The following is a 24,416-nucleotide window of genomic DNA, read 5'->3' as shown; positions in this document are numbered from 1 at the left end:
AATTTTCAATTTTATAGATGAGGCAACTGAGTACATATGATTTTTAAAAGATTTAATAAGCATTTTATTTTTCCAAATATATGCAAAAATAGTTTTCAGCATTCACCTTTGTAAAACCTTGTGCTCCAAATTTTTCTCCCTGCCTCCACTTTCCCCTCTCCCAAAGACATCAAGCAATCCTACATAGGCTAAACAATATATGCAGTTTTTTCAAGATCCATTTGGACTAGATATTGTATATGTCACTGACTACATAAAAACCCTAAAAATACATTCTAATAAGGATGAAGTCCAGTCAGAGGCAAGGACAGTCTGCAACTGATATTGTTTAGTTAGAGACAAGGACAAGTTGAGAGGAAATATCTTTTGATTATAAAAAATGTATTCAACCAAATGAGGCAGTTGGTACATGATCCACTGATTAGGTACCCTAGGGTTATTGGTAGGAGAGGTAAGTAATTAGAAGATCTACATTTCAAGACTGAAATCCAAAAATGTAGTAAACTATTTACATTCTGAGGAATCAAAGTGTATTCACCCTCCTTGTTCTAATCCAAAGGAAGGTCCTGCCTTTAATGGGAACCCTGGGGATTATGATTTTAGTGTGGTCTTGCTTTTCAATAGAAAAACAAAATGTTGAAAGAAGTCAGACGGATCAAAGAAAGGAGGATTCATGAGGCTCATATTTCTCCTAAAACAGAAATTTAACACTAAATTTTTAAAAAATTAAATTGAAAAGAAACCATTAGTATTCTTGGCAAGGATTAATGTTTGAGCTTTTGGTGGGAAAGATCTTCCTTCAGTGGTAGCCTAAATTTTGGAAAATTGAAAGCAGTGAGCATGAGAAGTTGGTTGAACTTTTGATTAATACTCTAGAGCCTTTTCTTAAATTAAGACAGTGATATTAAGTCTTTGCTATATGTAGGTTTCCAAATATTTATGAAAATGTTTTATGCCACTGTCAAAGTCAATAGAAAAATTAGTATATGCTTCACATCCCATCCCATGTTTAACTTTATATAGACATACACAAACATATGTTTATTACCACCACAAAGCAAAGAATGCATTTTAAATATTACAAAGCTTTACATTTATGCAGCACATTTACTCAAGAAATTTAAATCACAGTGTAATATGAAAGCAAATTTCTGATGAAAATATACATGTACAAGACAATGTTATGCTGCTTCTCAAACCCAATGAGGCAGCTTTTCTCCTCTAAACCCATAGGGTGAGCAAAACATCCTCAGCCCCAACCTTAGGCCTTCTGCTATTTTTCTACATTTCTAATTCATCACTAAATAGGGAGGGATTTGTTTCCAAAATCATTAATTAGTCTGGTCCCCTTTTTGATCAAAAGGCAGAGAACTGACTAGGTTTAGTGTGCAGTGGATGGGAAACATTGTGAAAACAATCGTTCCACACAGAAAGTGAATACATGGCCTTGATCTCATCAACATCAATTCCCGAAAAAACTGAAATGTTAAGGTAGATAGAATGAGCAAAAAGGAAAACAAAAACTTTATATGCAAGAAGAAAAATACAGTATGAATAAAGATAATAGAGCATTTTATATTTTTTGAAATGTGTACATTTCTATTATTTCTCAGTCTATTGATCAGGACTTAACAGTGTCTGACACATAGTAAGTATTTAATAAATGTTCATTTATTGATTAATTGATGCACTTTTCTTTTTTAAACATCATTATCACTACCCACAACTCTCTTTTCTGCTGTCTTCCCTGAATAGCATTTTATTTTTCCAAATACATGTACAGATAGTTTTCAACATTCATTTTAGTAAACTTTGCATTGCAAATTTTTCTCCCTTTCTTTTTTACCGCCCACTTCCCTAAGACAGCAAGCAATCTGACATAGGTTAAATATGTGCAATTCTTTTAAACATGTTTCCATATTTGTCATGTTGTGCAAGAAAAATCAGACCCAAAGAGAAAAGAAATGTGAATAGAAGAACAAACAAAAAAGTGAAAATACTTTGCTTTGATGCAAAATTTAATTTTAGGGTTAGCATTTTTTGCTAATTTTATTTCCCTCTGTATGTGACTGACATTTTGTACCCCAAGTCTATTGAAATTGCCTTGAATCACTGCATTTTTGAGAAGAGCCAAGTCCACAACACTTGATCGACACATAATCTTCTTGTTATTGTGTACAATGTTCTCCTGGTTCTGCTCACTTCACTTAGCATCAGTTCATATAAGTCTTTCTAGGCTTTTCTGAAATCAGCCTGCTCATCATTTTCAATAGAACAATAATATTCCATTATTTTCATATACCATAACTTATTCAGCCATTTTCCAACTAATAGGCATCCACTCAGTTTCCAGTTTCTTGCCACTACAAAAAGGGTCACTATAAACATTTTTGCACACATAGGTTCTTTTCCCTTTTTTATGATCTCTTTGGGATACAAGCCCAATAGAGACACTGCTGGATCAAAGTGTATGCACAGTTTGATAGCTCTTTGGGCATAGTTCCAAATTGTTCTCCAGAATGGCTAGATCATTTCACAACTCAACCAACAATGTATCAATGTTCCAGGTTTTCCTCCATCCCTCCAACATCCATCATTTTTTTTTACAGTCAATTTAGCCAATCTGAAAAGGGTGAGGTCCCTTTCCTCCTAATAGAAATTTTTCATAACAAATAAATGAAGACAAGTAAGGCAAATCAACACACTGAAAATATGTGGTTCATTCTGCATTTGAGATCAAATACCTCTTTACTGATAGACAGGAAGAGTATTTTACTAATCCTGAGATTCTGCAATCTCAGTTGGTCATTACATATTCTTTTATTTTGTAAATAATATTTTATTTTTCCCAATTGAATGTAAAGACAAATTTTAACTTTTATTTATTTTTATTAAAGCTTTTTATTTTCAAAACATATGCATGAATGATTTTTCAACATTAACCCTTGCAAATCCTTGTGTTCCAATTCCCCCCCTTTCCCTTTCCCTCTCCTCTAGATGGTAAGTAACCCAATATATATTAAACATGGTAAAGATATATGTTAAATCCAATATGTGCATACATCTATCTTGCTGCACAAGAAAAATCAAATCAAAAAGGAAAAAAATGAATAAGAAAATAAAATGCACACAAACAACAGAAAGAGTGAAAATGCTATATTGTGATCCACACTCAATTCCCACAATACTCTCTCTGGGTGTAGATAGCTCTCTTCATCACAAGATCATTGGAAATGATCTGAATCATCTCATTGTTGAAAAGCCACATCCCTCCGAATTTATTAGTATAAGCCTGTTGTTGCCTTGTACAATGATCTCCTACTTCTGCTTATTTCACTTAGCAGCACTTCATTGAAGTCTCTCTAGGTATCTCTGAAATCATCCTGCTGATCATTTCTTATAGGAGAATAATATTCCATAACATTCATATATCATAACTTATTCATCCATTCTCCAAATGATGGGCACCCACTCAGTTTCCAGCTTCTTTCCACTACAAAAAGGGCTGCCACAAACATTTTTGTATATGTGGGTTCCTTTTCCTCTTTTAAGATCTCTTTGGGATTGAGCCCAATAGAAACACTGCTGGAACAAAGAGTATGCACAGTATGATAGCCCTTTGGACATAGTTCCAAATTGCTCTTCAGAATGGTTAGATCAATTCACAACTCCACCAATAATGTATTAGTATCCCAGTTTTCCTACATCCCCTCCAACATCTGTCATTATCTTTTCCTGTCATCTTGGCTAATCTGAGAGGTGGGTAGTGGTATCTCAGAGTTGTCTTAATTTGCATTTTTCTGATCAGTACTGATTTAGAGTAATTTTTCATAGGACTGGAAATGGTTTCAGTTTCATCATCTAAAACTTGTCTGTTCATATCCTTTGACCATTTATCAATTGGAGAATTGTTTGAATTAATATAAATTTGAGTCAGTTCTCTATATATTTTAGAAATTTAGCAGAACCTTTGAATATAAAAATGTTTTCCCACTTTATTGCTCCCCTTCTAATCTCATCTGCATTAGTTTTGTTTATATAAAAACTTTAACTTAATATAATCAAAATTATCTATTTTGTGTTCAATAATGAACTTCTTCTCATGGCCACAAATTCCTTCCTTCTCCACAGATCTGAGAAGTAAACTGTCTTTTGTTTCCTAATTTGTTTATAATATCACTTTTTATGTCTAAATCATGAACCCATTTTGACTTTATCTTGGTATATACTGTTAGGTGCAGGTCAGTGCCTAGTTTCTGCTGTACTAGTTTCCAATTTTCTCAGAAGTTTTTTTGTCAAATAGTGAGTTTTATCCCCAAAGCTGAGGTCTTTGAGTTTGTCAAACACTAGATTACTATAGTCATTGACTATTTTATCCTGTGAACTTAACCTGTTCCACTGATCAACTACTATTTCTTAGCCTGTACCCAAATGGCTTTAATGATCCCTACTTTGTAACATAGTTTTAGATCTGGCACAGCTAGACCACCTTCATTTGCCTTTTTTCTCCATTAATTCCCTTGAAATTCTTGACCATTTGTCCTTCCAACTGAACTTTGTTATTATCTTTTCTGAATTTGTAAAACAATTTCTTGGGAGTTTGATTGGCATGACACTGAATGATTTGATTAATTTAGATAGTATTGTAATTTGTGTTATATTCCCTCAACCTATCCATGAGCATTTGATATTTTTCCAATTGATTAGATCTGACTTTGTGTGGAAAGTATTTTATAACTGTTGTGTTCATATAGTTCCTGACTTCTTTGAAGTAGCCTCCCAAATATTTTATATTATCAACAGTTATTTTAAATGGAATTTCTCTGCTTATTTCTTGCTGCTGGACTTTGTTGGTAATATATAAAAATGCTAATGATTTACGTGGATTTATATTGTATCCTGCAACTTTACTAAAGTTATGAATTATTTCTAGTTAAGATCACACAGTTAGAGAGTATTTGAGGTTGGAGTTGAATTCAGGTCTTCCTGACTCCAGATCTGATGCTCTATCTATTGTACCACTTCCCTCATTTAATTAATAATTGTCTTATTTTCATTGATTTGGAGCATTCTTTTCTGTGGTTTTTATAGTTTGCATTTCTTCTTTTGACAACAGGTATGTTCCTGTTCTTTGACCACTAATCTATAGGAAAGTAACAATTCTCTACATACCTAGAATTTAATATATTCAACAATTTTGCTAGGCAATTTATGTCTGTGAATGTGGTGCCAAACTCCAAACTGAATGAACAAATGATTTGGCAGACACATTTAAATACAGAGTATCTCAAATTATATGTTCTGTAGGCATCTCAAATGCAACATGTTCAGAATATAGTCCTTTCTTTTCAAACTTTCCCCTATTCCCAATATTCTTACTGTTGTCATTGGATCCTACAGTCACTAAAACTTAAAACCTAGAACTTTCTTTTAGAGGCCACAAGGTGCTGCAGTAAATAGGATAGATCAGTTATGACTAAGCTCAAATCTGACCTCAGACACCAATTAGTTGTGTGATACTGGGCAAGTCACCTAATCTCTCTTTGCCTTAGTTTCAACATCACTAAAATGGGAATGACAATAGCATCAACTTGTCAAAGTTGTTATGAGGATCAAATAAGACAATATGTATACAGGGCTCTAAAAATTTTAAAGTAATGGCAATCAATCAACTAACAAATATTAATTAAGTATATGTTTTCTGTACAGTATTATATTAGGTGTTGGGAATACAAGGATAAAACAAACTTCTATCTATAATAGAAGAAGAAGATATAGACAAATTATATGAAGAATGTGACAAGATTCTCTAAACCAGATCAACATATATAGATGCTTGGTGACTAACAATGTAAAGTTGATCATATAGAATATGGTAAATAATTTGTTGGAAAATAGAGTTCCTCATAAGAAATGAAATAAGCCAAGGGTAATAGATTAAATTGATAAAGTTCTTATGCACCAGTAACTACTGTAGTGATAAAATGAAGCAAGCAAGTCACATCAAGCAACAAGCTCAGAGAGCTTATCGTCTAATGGGGAAAACAACACATACCATTCAGAAATCTTCCAAATGCATATAGTATCTATAAAAAGATATATACTTTTAAAAAAAGTCAGAATACTTTGGAAATGATAGTTACAAACAGCAGCAAACACATACTCCAATGAAACTGACTATATTTTGAAAGAAAATACCTATTTCTAATAGTCTTTCTCTCCATCCCAAACAAAGCTTTCATACTAGAGGACTTTAAGATTTACATCCATTTTCTTCCCCTAGTCTCCCACTTCATCAATTTGCTCAACTTTCATAACCTCACTTTTACATCAACTGCACCCAGGATTAGTCACTGTTTTGATCTTTCCCACACCCACTTCCATATTCAATACCTCTAATTGATCATAAACTTACAAGATCCTAGCTTTAGAACTGGAAGGGATTCTAGCTTTCTGTTTCTTCTCCTGGCTTACTTTTCCTGTGCCTATTCTTTATTCTTACCATATCTTCAAAACCTTTCATCCCACAGTGGTTTTGAAGGACATCACCCCCAATTTCACTTCACTTGTCTACTTTTCCAAATATTATTCTATAGCTAACCAGGATCATTATATACTGTCAAATCCCTTGTCCCTTTGTCCAATAAGTACTCAAGCCTTGTCAAACCCCTGCTCTGCATTACTTCTGCCATCTACTCAAATGGTAATGAATAGAGATATAGGAATTCCTGCAACTATGCTGACTGTTTCCACTACAAATTTGTTATCTGATATTTACTGAGCCCTAATTGCCTCAAGATAGTCCTCATTATTCTTCCTTAGTTGGCTTCTACCATATTCCCCTCTTATGCTAATTCAAATCTCTTTTCTTTTGAAGCCTCACTCATTTTACTTATCCTTGGTAGAGTTTATTGACATATTTTGCTAAAAAAAAAAAAAAAAAAAAAAAAAAAAAGTCATTTTGGATAGCATTATCTTCTTTTCTCTACTCAATGACCCTTGACACTATCCTCCAGTCTCTCCTTTACTATAGTCTCTGATGAAGAGTTTGTCAGTTCCTTTATTTATACTCTTAATTCCAATCCTCTCTCCTTTGGAAGATTGCTCCCCAAATTATTGTCTCTCTTTTTATAATTTTTAATTTTCCCCTATTTACTGGCTCCTTTCCTACTATCTACAAACATGCTTAGGTCTTCCCCATCATTATAAACAAGGCAAAATAAAACCGATTTTTTCTCAAACTATTCTTTTGTGCCTTTCTTCCTTTTTACAGCCAAACTCCTCAAGAAAAAAAAAAAAAAGTTGTCTATATTCCTAACTTCTAATTCCTATTCTTCTACTACTTTCTCAAGTCTTTATAATCTGGATTTTGACTCTTAAGACCCAAGTGAAACTGTTTCCTCCAAAAGTTATCAGTGATCTCTGAATTACCAAACTCATTTTCCCAGTCCTCATCTTTCTTGATCTTTCTGAGACATCTGACATTATATTGACCATCTTCTTTTCTTAAATATTCTTTCCCCTCTATTTTGATGAACTTCTCTTTGTTTTCTTCCAACCTTTATTTGTTTGATGCTCCTTCCCATCTTTTGCTGGATCATCATCTTTGTCCCACTCTCATCATCACTTTGTCCCATGAATACAGCTTATTTCTCTTTCTTAGGCTCTGTAGCCTTTCTACATGTTATTTCAGCAATCTCATCAACTCCTTTGAGTTTACTTATCATCTCCAGAAAGATGATTTCCAGGATCAATAGGTCTGATGCTACTGAAACTCTAATCGTACATCACCAGTTGCCAGTTAGATATGTCCAGCTGTTCTGTCGGCATCTCAAACACATCCTTAGTAGAACTTGTCTTTCCTGTTAAACCTACTCCTCTTATTTTCCCTATTTCTGTTGAAGTTACCACCATCCTTCCAATTACCCAGGTTTGCAACCTTGGAGCCAGTTATCCTTGACTTTTATTTTTCTCAGTTTTCTGCCCCCATCCAATCTGTTGTTAATTGTTGTCAATTGTACTTGGACAACATCTCTCAACTTCTCTTTACTCATATAAACACTGCCTTAGTACATGGTCTCCATCCCTTAAATCTCTTCCCTCTCCAATTCATACTCCTCACAGTTTCCAAAGTGATATTCATTAAGCATTTCTCTGTTCACAAAGCTCCAGTGGACTCCCTGTGGCTTCTGGATCAAATGCAAAATCCTATTAGCCTTTAAAGTTCTTCACACTTTGCTTTTCTTCCATCTTTTTACTACTATTTACACTCTTTGGGGACTTAGCATAGTACCTCTTATATAGGAGGCACTTAATAAATGCTAGTTGACTGAGTGACTCTCCTCAACACCATCCCAAGCCCTGACTTCTCTGTCTTTCTAAAATCCCAGCTAAAACTCTACCATAGCTAGCTAGGTGGTATAGTGAAAATGCCAGAGTTGCAGTCAGGAAAACACATCTTGATATGGTATAGCTTCTAGGGGAGATAGCAATAGGCCTTCTGACCTAGGAGTGCTCTTGTTCTAACAATCCTGTCTGTCAATAATTGTAGAGGAATATAATGATATTTCTTCCCTTGGATTTTACGGAAGATGTATTAGTAATCCTAAAGCCATCTGACCTAAAAATGTGATTGTTCTGACAATCTGTCTGTCAATGATTGTAAAAGTCCTCTGGCCTAGGAATGTAATAATATTTCTTCACTTAGATTTTAGGGAAGATATATTAGTGATCCTGAAACCCTGTAACCTAAGTGCTCTTGTTCTAACAATCTGTCTGTCAATGATTTCAAAATATTCTGTCCCACAAACTGTCAGATAATCTGTTGGTCAGCAATAGCCAAGTTCCTGAGACAATAATGAATAAAACCACCTCTCAAACTTATATGAAAGCCATAAAATTAGCAAATAAGTAACATGAAGCTCTGATTAATTTTGCCCTATAAATCTATCCCTTGTGCTTAGGCCCCTTGCTAATTTCTTTTGGAATTTAGTCCACTGCAATTGGTGTTACAATTACAATAAACTTTGCCCTTGACTAGGAAATGGGTTCAAGCCTGCAAATTCGTTTGAGACCAACCTCAACAGAGTCTTATTCAGTTCAAATCTGACTTCAGACACTGTCATTTAAATCTGTTTTCTTCAATTTCCTCATGGTAAAATGAGCTGGAGAAGGATATGGCAAACTACTCCAGGATCTGTGCCAGGAAAACCCTAAATGAGGTAATGAAGAATCCGACTGGCCTGAAACAAATGAATAATAGGAAAGTTCTTCCTTCTGAAAGGTCTTTCCCAGTCTTCCTTAATCTTAGTGCCTTTTCTCTTGAGACTAATTTATCCTGTGTATATCTTGTTTGTACATAATTGTTTGCGGGCTGTCTTCCTCATCAGACTGTGAGCTGCTTGAGGGCAGCAATTGTTATGCTTTTGCCTTTCTTTGGATCCCCTGCGCTGGCACGAGAACCTCCTGCCTCAAGCTTTTGCAGGAGCAGTCCTTCCCTCATGCCTGGAATTCACTCCCTCCTCACTGCTCCCACTTGAGAATCCTGGTTTCTTTTAAGAGCTTCCAGTGACAGAAACCCTATACTCATCCCCCCAAATTACTTTCTACTTAGTTTGTATCGATTTTAAGATTACTTTTATACAAATATGTTATTTCCCCTATGAGTAGAACGTGAGTTCTTAGTTTCATTTTTGTCTCAACTTCCTGAGTCACACGTAGTAGATGCTCATTAATGAATGAATGAATGAACGTTCGTGGGCACTGACCTGCTAGGTTTCTGATATGACGTTTGATTTTTTTAAGTGACTGCTTGGCTGTTCTTTTTGGGGGAGGGAGGCAGAAAAGAACTAGGTGGACGCGACAGCAGGGGTGGCGAGGGCTTTAGCGGAGGTCTGGGATGAGGAAGAGGGGAAGGGAGGAGGAGGGAGAGGGAGGAGCGCCGAGAATCCGAGGGGCTGGGAGCGGGGTTAGGGTTAGGGGGCGGAGGATCCCGCTTCTCGGCGGCAGAGGGCGCCTCTGGCTCCCGTGTCCAGCCTGCTGGGGCTGGAGAGAGGAGAGGGAGCGAAAGCTCGAGCGGCTCCTGCCACGTATTCCTCCCGGCCGCTGCGGCGAGGCTGGAAGCCGAGGTGAGTGAGTGGCGGCGGCGGCGCCCAGGGGACTGACCCTCCGGGCGGAGCTGGAGGCTTGGGCTAAGGGCAGGCAGGCAGGGGGCTGGCCCGGGACCTCTCCCCGGTCCTTCTCCCCCACCGGAGCCCGATCCCGAGCCGGCAGCCCCCGGCAGTTCCAGACCCGTCTGTCGCTCTGCCTAGCGGGCTTCCCCATGCAGGAAGGAAGGGGCCGAGAGAGGACGCGTTGCCGCCCGTCCCGGCTCAGGAAGTGCGGCCGGGGCCGCCCCGAGAGCAAGCGGGAAGCGGGCAGGGCAGCCGGAGCCGCAGCCGGAGCCGGAGCTGCAGTCGGAGCCGGAGCCGCAGCCGGAGCCGCAGCTGCAGCCGGAGCCGGAGCCGGAGCCGGAGCCGCAGCTGCAGCCGGAGCCGCAGCCGGAGCCGGAGCCGGAGCCGCAGCCGCAGCCGCAGCCGGAGCGTGGCGTAGGCAGGGCGGGGGAAAGTTGGGGCGGAGTGGGAGCTCCGGATGGGCCGGGTTGTGGAGAAGGAGGCTCAGCCGTGCGGAGGGAAAAGGTAGAACTGGAGGTGGGGAGCTGTGCATCGCCCGAGTTTGGGGAGGGGGCCACTTTGGGTTGGACCGAGTCGGGACTGGGGAGGGGCGCTAGCAGAGGTCAGGAGCCGGGATCCTTTAGAAGCGTCGGACTGGGGCAGTCGGGCTGCAAGTTTGGGTCATGGGGAAGTGTCGCCCACGCTGGTTCCTACTTACTCCAGGAAGTGACCTTTGGTCGGACTGGGGACTGAGCGATCCTGTGAAGGACAGATAGGTGGGTAGGAAAACAGACCTCTGATTACACCGTCTCCCACGTATCCCACGAATCCTCTACTTCTGCCTCGTGGGAAGTTTGTCCCAGGCTCAGACTGGCTGGCGTGCTGGATTTGGAGATGTCTGCAGACCCCAAGCAGTGTCACTGAAAAAGCGCCTTGACCGAAAAGAGTCAGCATAGTGTAAGGGAAAAAAGCCAAGAGAGCAGATGAGATCGGGCCTCTGAGCAAACTGAGAGTGGGTTAGCTGTTTGTGTTACCTCTTTTCTTCCCTATTACCTCACTGCAAAGTCTCCTATAGTACTTAATCCTCCTCTCTACAGTACTTTATCCTTGGGGAACTTTGAACCTATTTGAATGGTTAAGACTTTCCGGGAGGCTCAGTGTTTAATAGGATTAGATTGCTTGAAAATCTACTCATCTTTCACTTTTTCTGTTTTATCCCCTCACCTTCTGCTGTGGATAGCCTGGGCATCAGGGTCAAAACGTTATTTTAATAAAATTTCCCCTTAACACATTAGCAGTTTCCATAACCCAACAGTTCCTCTTGAAGCTTTCTATTCTAGAATGAAGGTCATCTTTGGAGTAAATTGCAGCTCTGTCCTTTTATCTGTTTATCTTTTTATCTGGTTATTGCAACAACAAGTGGTTCTGAGGATTTAGATTCCATAAGCCTGTTTCATACCTTATGCCAGTAGAGGTGAAAGGTGCTGGCTTTTTTCATTGTGCTGGGTACTGGCATTATCTGTGCTTCCCTGGACTAGACATTTAATTGTCTTCTCCATTAGATCTTGAACTCTTTGAGTGAAAGGATCTTCTTTTGCTTCTTTCTGTATCCCCAGCACTTATCACAATGCCTAGTGTGCAGATGCCTAATGGTGCTTCATAAATGATTATTAACTGACTACTTAGTTTCCTCATCTATAACATGATAGAAAGTCTCCAGGGTCTCTTCCAGTTTCAAATTCATGTCATCATGGTGAGTGTTGGAATGGGTTCCTAAGAGAAGCTGTGCAATCTCCCTCCTTGGAGAACTTTTAAAAGTGAGACTAGATCAATTGTGCAAATTAAAATCCTGGACCGCTACTGCAAAGAAATGTAGATAGGCTTAAAAGGAAAGTCTGGAGTCAAAAAAGGCTATATAAAAGGAATGGAAAATTCAACCCATAGGATTTTCAGCCCATGGCTTTCTAGAGGTGAAGTGTCTTGTCCATTGGTAGTGCCATAGTGGTCTGGCCTCAACTGGATTTTATGGCTTTAGATTCTTAATTAGCATAGTGGTCCTTGTGACCTCAAACTATGTGTTTTCTTATATATCTCTTTTGATTTTCACAACTATAGTATGGGGACAATGGAAAGAAGATACAATGGAATGTAGGAAGCTAGATTCAAGCTTGCAATAGCTAGTAGACCTCAGTTTCCCTCTTTGTAAAATGTTGTGGGGCTGTATTTAATGATCCTTCAGGTCTTTTTCAACTATATGCTTTTTTAAAATCCCGTGACATAGGCAGAACAAATATTTCTATTTCCATTTTACCAGTTCCTCTAAAGCATCCTAGAAGTTATGACTTGTCTAGAGTTATACAATCACTGGCTGTGGAATTTGAGCCTGAATCTTCTAACACCTACTCTAGTTTCTCTTTATATTTTTAACATTTACTTCCCAGCATTGTTGTCACCATAAAATGAGAAATGTCAAGTGTTTTGTAAACCTCAAAGATATATATGTGTGTATGTATACACACATATTCGTCATTCAAATATATATACACATGTGCATATATACATATAGATCTATTCTTTATATATAGGTATACATGTATAAGTACATATGTATTGTATATATGTGTGTATATATATATTTACATACATACACATGTCATCCACAGTCATCTCCAGTAGTCCTGATCTATAACTGGCCACTGGACCTAGATGGCTCTGGAGGGAAAGTGAGGTAGGTGATCTTGCCCATCCTTTCCTTACTGAAATCCAGTTCATTTTTCTTGTCATGGCAATGGTCCTCTTGGGGAATGAAGGACAAACAATACACATGTGAATATATATTAATATAAAAATAGTTACTTGTTGGATTATAAGCTCCTTGAGGGCAAGAATTTCTTTTGCCTATTTTTGTATCCCCAGTGCTTAGCACAGTGCCTGGCACATAATGCTTGATTTGTTAGCTATTATGAAAATGGCTAAACATTTATTAAAAATGGAAAGGATGATCCAACCTATAGATACACATAGTTGAAACACATACATAGTATATGTTCAGATAATCTATAAAGATTTTGGGTAAGAGGAGGAAACCTCCAAGCCTGGACTAAAAAATCCAGTTTGGTTGTCCATGATTTTCCCTGAAGGGTATCCACATGGACAAGCCCATATGGCTTGCAAAGTTCTTTTCAAGTTGAGTAATTCTGTGATTCCAGTGAGAGATAGACACCATTTACCTTTTTTTATACTCATGCCCGTTTTTCACCCTCACTTGGACAGTTATGGTCCCTCTGACATCTCTCAACCTCAAATCATCTTTTTCTGATAGGTATACACTGGTGAAAAGCCACTGTAGTGAAAAGCAAGCAAACAAATAATAATTAAAAAAAAAAAAAAAGGCATGAAACATCACTATTCTCCCATCTCCCGAGTAGAAGGAACGGCTGAGGTTCAGATTAGTTTTCCTGATGCTTTTGATGGTGGTTGTTCAGTCACTTTTAAAATAAATACTTTATTTAACCAAATTCATTTCAGTAATCCATTTTTTTTGGCTCTTGGAAATTTAAGGGGTAACTAAGATGTCTAAGTTAGGGTTGAACTTGATAGGGATCAGGAAGGATTCAGATACCCCTTCTGACACTCCATGTGACCACTGGAAAATCCTTTCTCTAGTGGTGACTCCTTATGTGTTAAAATGAAAAGGTTGGATGAGATGACCTTAAGATCTTTCTTTTTGTGCTCTAAGATTCCCAGAATAGTGTCATATTATAATAGTCATTAGGGCAGTATTATTTTACTGTTTCCAAAGGAGGCTGTAATGGGACTTTGGGACATATGGTAGCAAATTCTGTTGCCCTGGTAAATGAACCCAATTATTGCCTTAAGCACACAAATGGAAATTTTTGACTTTGTCAATATCTATTTATTCAGTTTTTTAAATCGCATCTTTTACAGGAATGCTTCAGGGTACTGAAAGCTGATATGTTAATTATAAGTAAAATTTTGCAAAACAACAACCAAGAATTTTATCTAACAAAATAGAAAAAAAAACAACAAAAAACTTGTAGTCTTGGTACTACCGATTGTGGGAAGACCACATAGGATAAATAGGAGATCTTATAGAAGTAAAACAATATATTTTATTGTATAAATCCCCTTCCATGTTTCTACCTTCTAAACTCCACCCTCTACCACCCTTGACAAACCTTTACCCCTCCTTATAGGAATGAGCAAAGATTGTGCTTCAGTGCTTTAGTCTTTGGGCCTTGTTTTTCCAGATTGATGTCCAGTCTCGAGTTTTTAATAGCTCTTATTATGTGAGACATCCTGTTGGGTGCTAAGAATATTAAGTCAAAAGTAGATTAATTCCCATGTTATGCCCCTCTCTCCAATTCCCTTTTGGTAGCACTTCACTGATGACTACTTTTGAAAGTACTTATAGATAGTAAATTTCAATTTTCCTTCTGACTCACCACTCCAAACTATGGGTGTAAAACTTTTGCATGGGGGAAAGTAGAATATGGTAGAAGGTAAAGAGAAAGGTGAGTCAGTGCTGAGTAGATGCATAGTTGAAGGAAGGCCTCTAGCTTCCAGATACATATAAATACAAATATTTAGACACAGGGTGCAAGGCATGGAAATAAATACTTTTTCATGATTGTAGAGGGGAATTGGAAAAAGAAGGCAAAATAGATTTCTGCCATGCATAAATAAACTATTCTATATTTCTCCCTCTCATTGAATAATTGAATATTTTCTAAACTTGATCTTTAATCTCTTCATTTTCTGACTTTTCTATTCCTAAACTCTCCCTGTTCTACTGGAGAGCCCAGGGAGAGAGGAGAAAGGGGGAAGATGTGGAGGGGATCAATCCTCAATCGTTTATTAAACACCTACTAGGTGCTTAGATCTTGTGCTAGGTATTTGTGGATACAAAGAAAAAAAAGGGAATAGTCCTCAAGGAACTTATATTAGCAGGGAAGTGAAGAGCAAATATATGAAAAAAAAGGACGTTTATCAGAATGTAAAATCCATGAGAGTAGAAGAGCCTTTTAAATGTTTAATAAATGCTTGATGGTGAATACAATGACAAAACATACAAAATTTAACATATATATAGATATACACATTTATATACATACATATCTATGTGTATGTATATATAAAATACATATGTATATATGTATGAGTGTGTGTGTGTGTATGTAACAAATTGATTTTTTTAGTAGGTGCCAGCCTGAACAATGGAGGGAGGGTGAGTGCTGGATCTGCATTTTTGTTAGTGGTTCTTGAGCTGTACTTGGAAGGAAGGTAAAGATAAAGATTCTACAAAGCTGGTTGAAAGAGTACATTTTATATATGGGGAACAACCTATGCAAATACATTGATATAGACAAAGAACAGTGAGAGGTGTTTTGGCTGTACTGTATGAAGGAGATTGGAAAGGAAAGGGAATAAACATTTATTAAACTCCTGCCATGTGCGAGGCATTGTGCTGAGCACTTCACAAAAATTTTTTCATTGGATGTATAATAAGGATGGGAAGTTAGGTTGGAGCAAAGTTGCAGATGATTTTAAATCCCAAACATGAGTTTCTAATTGTATATACTTCTCTCAGACTTTTACATCATTGGTTGAACACAAGTTCTATTGAGTCTAAATTGGAAAGACTTCAGTTATATATGCCCCATGATAAACTGTTGGGCAAGAACTAGACTGGCTACGTTGGGAATAGATCATTGCTACTTGACCACAGGGTGATGAATTTTTCCTTTAGGATAACTTTCAGAGACCATGTATAAAATTATAGAGGGATTAATCAACTATATAAATGGAAGCAGGGTCTCTGTTCACAAAAACACATCTTTGAAGTATGGGAGAACTAGGAAAAACTTTATTTTTATGATAATATTTTGTTTTTGCTAGCATAGTGGTTCAGGAACTAGTCTTAAAACCTGAAAGACCTGGCTTCAGATTCCACCTTAGATGTGTGATGTCACCTAATCTTTCTGTGTTTGTTTCCTTATCTGTAAAATGAATGATTAGGTTATCCTTAGGGTTCTTTCCAGCTCCATATCTGTGATAATATGATCTTAAATTATATAAGCCAAATCATTTCAAATTGCTGAAACATTTACGTCTTATTTGAGGTTTATAACACTCCCATTATGAGGAGAAGACAGGACAGCTTTTCCCTGGATGCTGGAAAAAGGGCAGGCAATTGGACAGGTAGGAAAAGTAGGGTGGAACTTTAGCATCCTTCTAACTTGATAATGCCTTCTTCCTCCAAATCTTTGTCAGATAGGGAACATTTAGTAAGTTTCACTAGCCCCTGGTGGAGAAATTGGGACCTTCAAAAAGCTGAGGGGTAATATTTCTTCTCTTTAAAATGAGGGGGAGGATCTATTCTGGGGTTCATTGGACAGGTAGGTGATACATGGGATCGAATACTGGGTCTGGAATCAAAAATATGAGAATTCATTTTCAGGCTTAGCTGCTAACTAGACAACTACAAAATGAGCTGGAGAAGGAAGTTGCAAACCACTTCAGTGTCTTTTGCTAAGAAAACCCCAAATGGGATCACAAAATACAACATGACTGAACAACTATTATCCTTTGGCAGTCTGGTAAAGCTTACAGACCTCTTCTCAGGAATCATTTTTAAATAATTGAAGGGAATGCTAAATTTCAGCTAGAGATTAGTGAAAATAAAACTGTCTTTTTCCTCCCATCTACATCCACAAATATTAGATTAAAAAACTTTCAACCAGAGAATCTCGGAGGTCACTTTTAGCTTCAAAGTCCTGTGATGGGGAGCCTAGGAAAGGAGTTTACAGGGCTAAAAGGGAGTGAGAAAAAAGGAAGGAGGAAGAGTTAAATGGGCAGTCAGTGCAAAATGGGAAAATATTCCATGGCTGAAATGCCTATTCAAGAACTTTTGTTAAATACTGCTATAATTTCCACCCAGCCCCTATAGCCTTTCTCACAGGGCTTTGAATTCCTTATGTTAGAGGCAAATTTTGACTACTTTGTGGTAGTATCATAAATGAGTTTCCACAATAAGTATGTATGCTGAAAAGAAAATTAAATTCCACTAGAATGTTTGTTGTGACTGATGTCAGAATTTTGCTGAGAATTTTATTAAAATTCACTTAGTCTGTGAAAAAGTACTTCTTAGTTCTTTGGATATTAATTAGGAAATAGTTAAAAATAAGAAATATCTCTGTTTTGAGATGAGGGTTTGTTCATTTCATCTTGAACCTTCACAACTGGATGTCATTCAGATATAATTTATATTTATGTAGTCAGTTTTGTAGAATCAGAGAAATAATTTTAGCTAATCCCTTTATTTTACAGAGGAAGAAACTGAGATTTGTTCCTGAGGAGGGTAAGCAATTTGACTAATGAATTGATCATCAGAATTTTTCCTTAGATGCCAATCTAACTATATCACTCCCATGCCATAAACTTCAGGGGCCACCATTTGTCTCTAAAATCAAATGTAATTTCTTCCTTTTAGTTCTTTGAGACCTTTGTATGTGACCCCAGATTATCTTTCCAAGTTTCCTCATTATAGATCATTCCCTCTCACAGTTTATAATCCAGTTAAACTGGCCTTTTCTCTGTAAGTCAAACACTACATTCTATCTACCTCCTACCTTCCTTCCATATTTGCAGTGCCCTTCCTCTGCTCTGTCTCTGTCCTCTGCTCTGTAGTCTGCTCTGTCCTCTCTTCCCAAGGATTTGGCTTAACTATTTTGTATTTATACTCTTTATATTTATTCTGTATATATTTGTTATCTCCCATATTTCTATTTGAAGCAGGGATTATTTGAAAAAAATTTTTTTTAAATTTGTACCCTAAGTGCCAAACTAGTGCCTAGAACATGTTCAGTTGTTCAGTCATGTCCAACTCACATTCAACTCTTTGTGACCACATGGACCAAATCATTTATAGGCTTTTCTTGGCAAAGATACAGGAGTGGCTTGCCATTTTCTTCTCCAATGAATTAAGGCAAACAGAGTTGAAGTGATTTGCCTAGCATCCCATGTAAATGTTTGAGGCCAGATTTAAACTCAGGGCTTCCTGACTTTAGGTCCAGGACTCTAAACACTAAGCCATCTATATGCCTTGTCTGGCACTTAGTAGGTACTTAATTAAAAAAAAAAAAAAAAAAAAAAAAAAAAGGCTTGTTGATTACTTGATTGCCTGAGCTAATAAGTGGCAGAGCCCTAGAACATGAAATCTGATTCCAGCTTTCCCTTAATTTTTGCCTTCCTTCTCCCTCCCCCAGTATTTTAAAATGACTTTATTTTAAATTCTCTTCAATTTTATTTCACTCTTTGCATTTGACTTTGTTTCATTTTACTTCTTATTCGATTGAAGCTGGATCAACTTTTATTGTCATTTCTGTCTTGACCATCAGGTCCTTGGGGATTCTTTGCATGGATTTCCTTTGGAGACAAGGACAGTTTTTAGTATCCTTTGATTTTTTTTTTTGACCCACAATCTTTGGGATTGCCCCTTGTTCCTTAGCTTCTATTAAATTTTCCCAACTCAGTTCTCCCTGGGTAGCCCCAGGCTTTAATTTTTGGTTACATTTTGAATAGATAGCATCTTGTCATTGGTGTTCTGGATTTTGTAAAGCAGGGATGCTTTGTTTTTTGTTTTTTCTCTTTGTTATAAAAGCTGAACAGTTTATGTCTTTACTAGGTAATAAGCCCTGACTTCCAAGGGATCAGGGAGAATCTTTTTGCCTGTAAATGGTAGCCTAGATTCCAACCTTTTTATAGATTCCTATGAAAGCCAATTGGTTATTTTTGTGCTTTTTTGTTGTGTACATTTTATTCCATCCCTAGGGCAGAAAATAGAAGTTTATCATGTTTTAAAAACCTGTTTATTACCAAGGCAATATTCTTGCTTGCATATAAAATATATACATATAAAACTAGAAGAGCACTTATCTTTTTTTCATGAGATTCTAGATCTACAGGTGGATCTACAGAAAAGATTATTTCTCTCTTGAATCAGGACCAAGGTTTTTTTCCCATTTCTACTTCCTCATAGAAATTAACCACTGTGGTAAATCTTTCTCAAAGACTTAGGATGGCTAGGACCTAATCAGACAGTGAAAGAAATTCCAAGTCTAGGCAAATGGCTGGATTCCTGCTGTTTGTGTTTACTCAGACTAAGTCTGGGAAAATGTGGATTCACTCTTTTGTTAGGCAGGTGACATAGAAATTGAGAAGTCTCTGATTAAGATTTGGGTGCTTAGTGTCTTGCACCTAAAGACTCTCATTATAATATTCATTCTCTCATTAGTTATTAACCAATCGGTTTTAATTCCCATCCATCCTTCCAAAGGCATATAAGCATTCAGTGGGTTCCATGAGTTTGGTATTCCAGAATGCCAGTGACCTAAATAGCACGCTATCATTATTAATAAAATGATTAATTATTTTAAAATTATGCCTCTTGAACTTTTTAAACCTCACAGAAGGGACTTCAGGGAAGCCATTTTACTTGATGACCCTCACCCATTTTACAGTTGAGAGAATTGAAACCTATGAGATTTAAGTAAGATTATCTCCAAATCACAAAGATAAAAGCATCCAATATAAGATTTAAACTCAGGTCTTTTGATTCTTCCTATTGTATCACATTGCTTCGGTTCCTCATCATGGCTGTTTAGGTAGAAAATCTATTTCAAGATTTTGGTTAAATTTGGATTTACTTTTTTGGGTGTGAAAAGATTCTGGGCTGCTGGCCCAGGTTGAGGTTTTTTGAAAACTTAGCTTCAGGGTTGCCAGCCTTCCCTTGGACCTGCTCAGGTTTTTTTTTTTTTTCTTTCCCCTCTTGGCGTCTTCACGCATTGGCTTGATTGTCATGTGGAAGATATCTTTAAAATTTTCTTCTGCTCTTTTCCTCTCACCTTTGTGGGGATGGGAGCTAACCAATCTAATCAAAGGTAAAACATGTCTCTTTACAATAGAAATTTATTTCCATTGTTTACATATACATAGGATCAATATCTTTCCTGTTTCATCCATTTCTCCCCTAAGACTTACCTCTCTCTTTCAAATAATTTTAAAATGTATTTTATATTTATTTTCTCTACTAAGATTGAATCTCTTTCCTTTCTTTATCCAAGGAAGTGTCCTCCTCCCCACTCCTTTAGGGCAGGAACTCTTCCTTTTTTGCTGTTTTTTATATATCTGTCTAGGTGCAGGGCAAGTAATAGATTCTTAGAAATTATTTTTGAATTTAATAATAGGAAGAACAATCATAATAGTAACTAGCATTTATATAGTACCTACATGTGGCAAGCACTGTTTTAAGCATGTTAAACAATATTATTTCATTTGATTGTCACAATAGTCCTGGCAAGTAGGTGTTATTATTATCCCCATTTTACAAATGAGGAAACTGAGGCAAACCAGTTAGATAACTTGCTCAGCCATACATGGAGTAAATGTCCGAGACTAGATTTGAATTCTAGACTTCTGATTCCAGGCCTAGTGCTCTATTCACTGTACCACCTAGATGAAGAAAAAGACACATACAAAATAGATTGGAGATCATCTCAGAGAGAAGGTACTAGTAGCTTCTTGTTGACTTGAGCCCAAGAGAAGTTAGCTAATTTGCTCAGTCACATAGTTAGTGAGTGTTTGAGATGGTACTAGATGGCCTCTCTGGTCTTTTACTCTATAATCCTATGAAGTGACACATAAATTCAAGTGAGACTTGAAAGAAGACAGGTAATTCTCGGAAGTAGGGATAATATATTCTAATTATGTACAATAGCTTTTTCTAAGGCATGGAGTTAAGATATTGAATATAAAGGTCTTTCTGACTCCAAGTCCAGTGCCGATGGGTGAGAGGCTTTGAACAAATGGAGCTATGGACAAAGGAAAAGCTTAAAGCTTGGAAAAGTCAGAATAAGAGAAGATGGCAAGTTATTTAGTTTACCCATCCCTAGCTGGCATTGCTCCTGGTTTTGAACCCTCTAAGGGGAAATAGAACAAGCCTAATTCCTCCTTTGTTGGAGATGAGACTTTAAACCAAGATCCCAAGTAGGAGTCTATTATAGTCCAGATTCAAGGAGATCTGAATGGATAGAAGGCAAGATATAGTCAGGAATATGGAGGCTAGGAAGCAAGGTAATAATCAGCAATTAGGAGGCTATATAGATTCAGGAATATGGAAGTTGGGAGGGAAGAGGGTCTAGCTGATGAGTACAAAGGGGAGAATTTAAGATACTTGGGATTTCTTTTTGAGTTGTTTGGCTTATCTTTTTGGTCTTTAGGAGTCAGGCTTTTGTACTTAAAATATTAACTTGGACTCCAAAAGCCTTTGTGTTGATTTTATATATCAATATTTACTAAATTAAAAATTAAAATGTTAGCATTGTCTTAAATAGTTTTACCCTTTCTGAACTCCTAAAAGGGTCTTGGGGATCTATAGAACATCCTGTATCACATTTTCAGAACCACTCTAGTTCATTACTAGTTGAGTAGTTTGTTCTTGTCTTTGAAGGGGGAGTTAAGAGAGGGGGCAGTGGGCTCTTGGATGATATTCCTCCCCAAAGTTTATACTTTTGAAGGAAATTCATCCATGGAAAGCATTAAGAAGTTTGAACAAAGATTTATATCAATTCTGTGTCAGAATTGAAAATAGAAAAAAGCCTAACATTATGAACTTTTCAATCTGGGAAAGTCCTTGTTTGTCCTTTCTGCAGAAGACCATGATATCAGGGCAGTGATGCCATAACATGTAAGTGAAATGGATTTGAGTGAGGGAGAGCTGTGCAAGGTCACCTGCCTCACTTTCACCTGTGGAATGAGACATAAATCAAGATGATGGAGAAGGCCCTCAGGAGAGGCTTTAGAAATCACCTTGACCAATTCTGCCACCCCCACCCATTTTTGAAGGTGAGGGAGCTGAACTTTATAGAGATTATGGCTTGTCTGAAGTCACATATCCTGAATCCCAGGAAGTTATGTGCAAAAAGCAGTATTTTGGGTATAACTTGCTTGCTACAGTGTTTATGGAAACTTGGAACTGAAGCCACACAAGTACCATATTCAGACCAATCTGTCATTCTATTGATGTTAATGTGTGTATTTTAGTCTATGGGATGTAAACTGTGAAAACGTTTTCATACACGTGTTTATAATACATAATGTTATTCACAGAAATTTCTCACTAAGTGAGCTCTAAATGTGCTGAAATTATATCTCAGCCATGTGACAGTTATTTCCTTTATCTTCTGGCTGGGTTTGCTTACATATTAGACCATTTCCTTTCTTTAAAGAATAATGCCCACCACTATGTCTTTCACATAATAGCAACTTAATTAAATAGTAATAACAGCTAGCATTTATATACTTCTTTCTGTTATATGTGATCCTCATAACCCTCCTGAAAGGCAGGTACTACTACTGTGCCCCTTTTACAGAAAAGGAAAGGAGGCTAGGAGAGGTTACTTGAGTTACTCAAAGGCACACAGCTAGCTATTTAGTGTCTGAGCTGAATTAAAGTCTTCCAGAGTCCAAGATCCATCAGCCCATCTGCCACTGTTACATCACCTAGCTTTCAACATCACCCTGAAGCCAAAACTGCACCTTTTGGGGTCTTTGTTATAGTTTTTATGGTTTAGTTTGTGGTTAAGAGTATCAAGGATCCTGCCACTTGAATCCCAAGTAGAAGAACTAGGAGTTGCTTTAGAAAGTTTTGTTAAGTTTTGATGTATTGCCCAGCAGCTACAGTGTTTCGCAATGAAATCAAGGGTAAGTGTAATGTAAAAGCTTCACAGTTAGGAGCATCCTTCTCCCTCTTCATTCTAGGCTTTACATGCTTGGGAAAAGTGTTCTTCCCAACAACACACTATGCCATATGATAATTAGGGAGAGCCTTTCATTTTCTGGAAATCCACTCCTCCAAGTGTCTCTTTATGTCATAATAAGAGTGGTCATAATAAAAACAAGATTACAGAAGATATAAATGAGCCTTTCCAAACTGAATGGTGACAAAGCCTCACACCACATCTATAAGGCTCATAATAGATCTTTGTGATTTCAGTTGATAAAACTGAACTGGAATCAGAGAACTGTTATAGAACTGTTATAGAAAAAACACAACCCCCCCAGACATGACATCAATCCATAAAAAAACCCTAGTAAAACGATAAAAGTAAAAAAGAACAATTTCATCTATTTATTAAATTTTATTAAACAATCCTTTATTAAAATTAAAATATTAAAAATAATGTTCACTAAAAAGTTTCTAAAGAAAGGATTAAAAGTTAATTATGAAGTAATTTAATTCTAAAGAACCAGTGAGTCAAAGAACAAATCATAGAAACACTACATAATTTCAACAAGCAAAATGACACTGAGAAAACAAAACTTTTGTGATTCAGGCCAAGCAAACTTTAGAGGAAAATACATAATGCTAAATACCTTCATCAACTAAAGAGGGAAGGAATAGGTCAATGAATTAGGAATGCAACAATAACAACAAAAATCTGGAGAAGTAGCACATCAAAAAAACCCAACTAAACAAAAGTAAATTTTGGAGAATAAAAGAAATAAATGAAACTGAAAACAAAACAAAAAAGTAATTATTAAATTCATAAATAAAACCAGGAGCTATTTTTTAAGTTGCAAAAATAAATAAATTACCTGATTTGATTTTTAAAAAAAGAAAAATTCACTACAAAAAAGGAACAATTTTAGTAGATTTTACAGTTGCCAGGTATTCATAACCTCCCAACTACATGGAATGAATTGCTTCTACGTACAGACCCTAGAAAGAACTTAAAACTATGTGAGTACTGGAAGAGGTTCCAAAACCTTGGCAGAAATTGTTTCATACAAGTCATTTCCAGGGTCTTTTCTCCTTTAGAATTATACTGAAGATGCCTTCAGGGAGTTTACTGAACATGAGCTCACATGACAACATTCCTATTCATTTCACATGACAATACTCCTATTCATTATGGAAAGAAGACACTTTATCCATGTGTGTAATAATCCATTATTAAGTATACAATAATAATAATAGATATAAGTAGTATCTTACCCTCTGACCAGTCTGAACCCCATTAAAAAAAAAACAATGAGAAGGAAAAAATAATGAAAACAATAATAATAACAATGATTAGTGCTATTGAATGATCATTTCAACACTTCAAGGAACTGTGGTGTCATTAAGGATATTTTTTCCACTTTTTAAAGAAATTAGTTCAGGCTGTTCACTGGAAAGTCAAA

General features: G+C 36.9%; 1 protein-coding gene across 1 annotated transcript in view; it reads left to right on the top strand.

Annotated features, from left to right (window-relative positions):
* Positions 1-7,807: 7,807 nt before the first annotated feature.
* Positions 7,808-24,416, top strand: part of SMCO4 (single-pass membrane protein with coiled-coil domains 4) — a 92,243-nt gene continuing 75,634 nt past the window's right edge. The window contains exons 1-2 of the mRNA XM_031961390.1: positions 7,808-7,930; positions 9,979-10,127. Of these exons, the coding sequence (XP_031817250.1) occupies positions 7,808-7,930; positions 9,979-10,127 (272 nt within the window). The remainder of the gene's footprint in view (positions 7,931-9,978; positions 10,128-24,416) is intronic.

The sequence above is a fragment of the Sarcophilus harrisii genome, chromosome 3 (assembly GCF_902635505.1).
Source record: "Sarcophilus harrisii chromosome 3, mSarHar1.11, whole genome shotgun sequence".
NCBI classification, from domain to species: domain Eukaryota; kingdom Metazoa; phylum Chordata; class Mammalia; order Dasyuromorphia; family Dasyuridae; genus Sarcophilus; species Sarcophilus harrisii.
Note: the sequence above shows the minus strand (reverse complement) of the source record. Positions and strands in the feature narration are given on the sequence as shown.